This window comes from Rhinopithecus bieti, unplaced genomic scaffold, assembly GCF_001698545.2.
Source record: "Rhinopithecus bieti isolate Rb0 unplaced genomic scaffold, ASM169854v2 scaffold_10347, whole genome shotgun sequence".
In the NCBI taxonomy this organism is placed as follows: domain Eukaryota; kingdom Metazoa; phylum Chordata; class Mammalia; order Primates; family Cercopithecidae; genus Rhinopithecus; species Rhinopithecus bieti.
The window spans coordinates 2,257,296-2,262,315 of NW_016806836.1; the positions used below are offsets into that span (position 1 = coordinate 2,257,296).

The window sequence follows — 5,020 nt, forward strand, 5'->3', positions numbered from 1 at the left end:
TATTTAAATATATATTTACACACACACGTGTGTGTGTATATATACCATAAGCTATAAACATAAAAACATTTTCCAATGTTAGACTGTCTTTGAGGGTGAGATGTCAGTATAGAGCTAATTCTGCAGCTCTATACTGGTATCTCTGTGCACTAGCTGCATATACTTTGTCATATGAGTACCAAATGGGCATTTCTTAATACATATCCTTAGTTTCAGTGGCAAGGCTTTCAGAATGTGAAAAGTTAGGAAAGAGGCTTGAGATCGGTTCTCAGTGGGGCAACCTCTCATATGATAAGAAAATGGGATGAATGGAGGAGCTAAGAAAACTGAGTGAGAGAGATAAGAATTTGAAGAGAGGCTGAGTTATTAATCACAGAATCAGCAAGTAGGGAAAGAAAAAGGGAGAGAATCTGTTTCTTACTTGACCTGGCCTAGCTTCCCACACTGTGAAATAGGCATTGCAATGAGGCTACAAGATATGCCAGGCCCTGAGATCTCCTGTTATGTAAATGTAGATTTCATAGGAGGGCACGTGAATGCTGGGGATTGACTGAACTGTATCGCTGGGATGCTCAGAGAGGACCCAGAGGCCTGCAACAGTGGTAAAGCCTGCAGAGGTTGAGAAGGAAAAGAGGTCAGTAAAGATGCAATGGGGTCAGTGAAGGTATAATGACAGGAATTTGAGGAGGCTCATGAAGGCAATTCCCTTAAAAGGCAAATAGATATCTTGGTTGGGATTTGGGGCCCAGATTCCAGGAGGAACGGTTAAACATATGAAGGGCTTTTCTTTCCACGCTTGGCTGAAACGTACTATCAACCTTTGACCATCTCATCTAAATTTCAGGGAAGGAATTGTTACTTGAAGAGTGCTGGGGAAACCCAAAGGTCAAAGAATGTACCAAGAAGTGTTCTAAAGCCTTTAGATGTAAAGACACAAATTACACATGCTGCTGGACCTATTGTGGAAACATCTGCTGGATAAACGTCGTGAGTTGGGAGATGTTTGCTTGGGTGTATATCTTCACTGATTCTCATTCCCTTCGCAGAGGCTATTATTCCTAAACAGAAGACTGAGGTACCCCAAATTCTAGGTACAAAAATAACGGAAGACAATGTCCCTTTAACTTGGAAAGCAATTCACTGGCAAGTAAATCAAGACACTAGCTTAGACCCCATTACTTCTTTCATTATATAATCAATACCTGTCTGTGTTGTCTTCTTTGTATTACACCATAGTTTCCTATTTTTTTCCTAAATTTGTCCAGATTTCTAACCACTGCTTCTATAGTCAGACTTTCCCATGGGCCATTTGGCTCAGCCAGGCCCAAAGTCTCCACCTTTTTTTGTTCAATAGACCAATACCTCACCTACTCAGAAGTGAGCAACTCCTGTTGTTACGTTAAAGTATTCTTGTCCCATTGTCTGGTGAACATGGATACTATTAAGCAGGGGGAATGAATGCTTGTTTCTCAGAGTTCTCTAGCTTCTAAAAATCTAATCTTTTTCTTTTACAGAAAACCGATGAATATTACTAAAACCCTAGCTTCCCACCAGGCTGCCACCTGTGTGGGCAGGAAATGTTTAAGAGGTCTCATAGTAGTACCGTGTGGCTACTTTTAGGAACACCAGTCTATTTTTACTGACAGCTGGACAAGAGCAAACACTTGACGAATAAACTCATTTACCAGTAGTGGCCTTGCCTTTTTTCAGATCATCCCACCACCCATGAGTACCCTTATTACAAATCTCCAGTATTGTTCCTCTCCTACGTTGTAGATGAGCTTCCAAATTTGCCATCCCATCTGATAAGCTTAGAACTGATAGGCTAATTTCATGGGTTTCACAGAACAGAATTTTATTTCTGTCCCATTTTTAATGTGGGGAATTTTCAGCAGCACTTTCACTCAGTTGTTTAGAGAGCAGGTCTTTGGTAAATGGTTTCTCACAGAGATATGGATAAACAATTCTAAAACTGCTTTCCATATATACAAGTTTAAACAAATAAGTAAATAACTGGAAGATAATTTGAGTAATTGTCAGAAAAAAGAAATTACAAATAGGCTGACCTCAGCAGCCGCAGGCTCCAGGTCTGCCTAGCAGACTTGATCTCTGGGTCTGCTCTAGTGCCAGGTCAACCCTAGCGGCCCCAGTGGCAGACAGGCCCCAGCAGTCCTAGCCTCAGACGAGCCCCAGCAGAATCATGTTCCAAGCCCATCCCAGGGCCAGGCAGACCCCAAGGCCCTAGGCTCTGGACCTTCTCCAGCACTGGGCTGGCCCTCATAGCTTCAGGCTTCAAGTCTACCTCAGCACCAGGTTGATTCCCATAGCCCTACTCTTCAGACCAGCACGTGCAGACTGAGCCTCCAGGCCAGGCCCTACAAATACAAGATCCAGGACCACTCAGTACTAAGCCAACCCCCGTGGCCTCAGGCTTCCCACCCATTCCAGTGCCAGATCAGCATCCCTGGCCTTAAACACCAGGAAGATACTCACAGACACAAGCTCAGGCCTGCGTAGTGCCAGGCCAGTCTCCATAGCACCACCCCCAACTTGACTGGAGGTCCGAGAGTCTCAGTAGACTTCAGAACTGGACCAGCCTTCCTGGCTCAAGGCTCCAGGACAGCTCCAGTGACTCTAGGCACCAGGTCAGTGCCCATGATCTGAGGCTCCAGACCAGCCCTTGTGGACCAAACTTCACACTAGCCCCAGTACCAGGCTGGCTGTAGGCTCCAGGCCAGTCCATGTGCACCCAAGCTCCAGTGAACCCAGAGTCCAGACCTGATACAGCAGATCCAGGGTCCAGGCCCACCCCAGTAGAATTCAGTTCTAGGCCAGATCCCATAGACTAGGCTCCAAGAATACCCCTGCAGACATAAGCTCCAGGACAGCCCTGATGTACTCAGGCTCCAGACCCATCTCAATAGTCCCAGGTGCCATTCCCCTCCCAGAACTTGGCCAGACTCTGTAGATTCAGGCTTATGGCCCATTCCAGAGCCAGATTAGCTCATGTGTACCCAGGCGTGAGGCTGGCCTTCAATGATACAAGGTCCAGGCCTGCCTTCATGAACCCTGGCTCCAACACCATTCCTGCAGACCCAATCAACAAATCCACCCCAGTGGATCCAGGCTTCAGGCCCAACCCTGTGGACTCAAGCACCAGGCCCACCCATCTCCTGACCCAGGAACCAGGCCAGCCTGCCTGAGGACTCTAGCAGCAAGTGTGACCTTGGATCATGCCAGATGGCCTCTCCTGAACCTCTGGATGACTGATGAAGGGCTTCCTCAGAAAAAACTAGTCTTCAAAGACTGAAATGTCCTTATTTCTTCAAATGCACACACATTAATGTAAGGCAATAAGAAAAAAAAAAAAAAACACACACACACAAGGAGAACACCAAAAGAATACAGTGATCTCCTAGTAGCTGATACCAAAGGAATGGAGATACATGAACTATCTGACAGACAATTCAAAATAATTGTTTTAAGGAAACTTAGTGAACTTCAAGAAAATGCAGAGAAACAATTCAATCAAATCAAGCAAACAATAAAATGACCAAAATGATAAATTTAATGAGAGACTGAAATTATAAAACATATCAAACAGAAATCAAATATCAATCAAACTGGAGCTAAAAAATACAATGAAATGAAAAATGGAATAGATGAGAAATTGAGCAGAAGAAAACACTTGTGAACTTGAAGATAGGTTATTTGAACATATACAGTCAGAGAAGAAAAAGAGAATGAAAGGAATAAAGAAAACTTACAAGATTGCTGGGTGTAGTGGCCCGTACCTGTAATCCCAGCACTTTGTGAGGCTGAGGTGGGAATATCACTTGAGCCCAGGAGTTTGAGACTAGCCTGGGCAACAAATTAAGACCCCTACCCTCTACAAAAAAAAATTAGCTGGGCATGGTGGCATGCATCTGTAGTCCCAGCTTCAGCTACTTGGGGGGCTGAGGTGGGAGTGTCACTTGAGCTTGGGAGGTCAAGGGTGCAGTGAGCCATGATTGTGCCACTGCACTCCAGGCTGGGTGACAGAGCTGAGGCCCTGTCTCAAAAACAAGCAAGTCCCAAGCAAACAAACAAGCAAACAAACAAACACAAAACTCAAGAACAACAAAAAAGAAAGCTTACAGGGTTTGTGGGACAGCATCAAAAGATCAAATATTCAAGTTATGGGAGTTCATGAAGGAGAAGAGAAAGACAAAGGTGTAGAAAGTTAGTTAAAGAAATATCAGCAGAAAAATTTCCAAATTGGGAGACAAAATATAAATATCCAGGTACAGGAAGGTCAAAATTGTCCGATGAAATTCAATCTAAACAAGACTACACCAGGACACATGATAACCAAACTGTCAAAAATTATGGACAAAGAGAAGATCCTGAAAGCAGCAAGAGAAAATAAACAAATCTCATATAATAAAGTTCCAATAAGGTTAGTAGCAGATTTCTTGGCAGATACTTTACACGCCAAGAGCGAGAGAGATGATATATTATATTTAAAATGCTGGAGGAAAAAAACTATCAAGACCAAATACTATACCCTGCAAAGCTGTCCTTCAGAAATGAAGGAGAGATAAAGACTTTCGCAGACAAACAAAAGCTGAGGGAGTTCACCATCACCAGACTGATTTTACAAGAAATACTAAAGGGAATATTCAAGCTTAAAGTAAAATATGCTAATTAGCAACACAAAACATATAAAACTTAATGGTCAAAGTAAGCACACAGTCAAATTCAGAATACTCTAATACTGAATGGTGGTGTACAAATCACATGTATCTTTAGTATGAAGGTTGAAAGACAAAGTTATTATTAAAATTAATAGCCATAATAATTTTTCAGGGACACACAATATAAAAAGATATAAATTGTGATATTGAAAATTTAAAATGCAGGGCATGATGATAATAGAGAAAAAGTGTATAGTTTTTTTTTTGAGACAGAGTCTTTCTCTGTTGCCCAGGCTGGAGCGCAGTGGAATGATCTCGGCTCACTGCCATCTCTGCCTTCTGGG

General features: G+C 42.9%; 1 protein-coding gene across 2 annotated transcripts in view; it reads left to right on the forward strand.

The window, feature by feature from the left end:
- WFDC11 (WAP four-disulfide core domain 11) overlaps nucleotides 1–1,690 on the forward strand; it is a 17,469-nt gene extending 15,779 nt beyond the window's left edge. For both annotated transcript variants that reach the window (XM_017878064.1, XM_017878063.1), the window contains exons 4-5: nucleotides 845–987; nucleotides 1,515–1,690. In XM_017878064.1, coding sequence (XP_017733553.1) covers nucleotides 845–987; nucleotides 1,515–1,535 — 164 coding nt within the window. In that variant the 3' untranslated portion in view covers nucleotides 1,536–1,690. The remainder of the gene's footprint in view (nucleotides 1–844; nucleotides 988–1,514) is intronic.
- The last annotated feature ends 3,330 nt before the right edge of the window (nucleotides 1,691–5,020 follow it).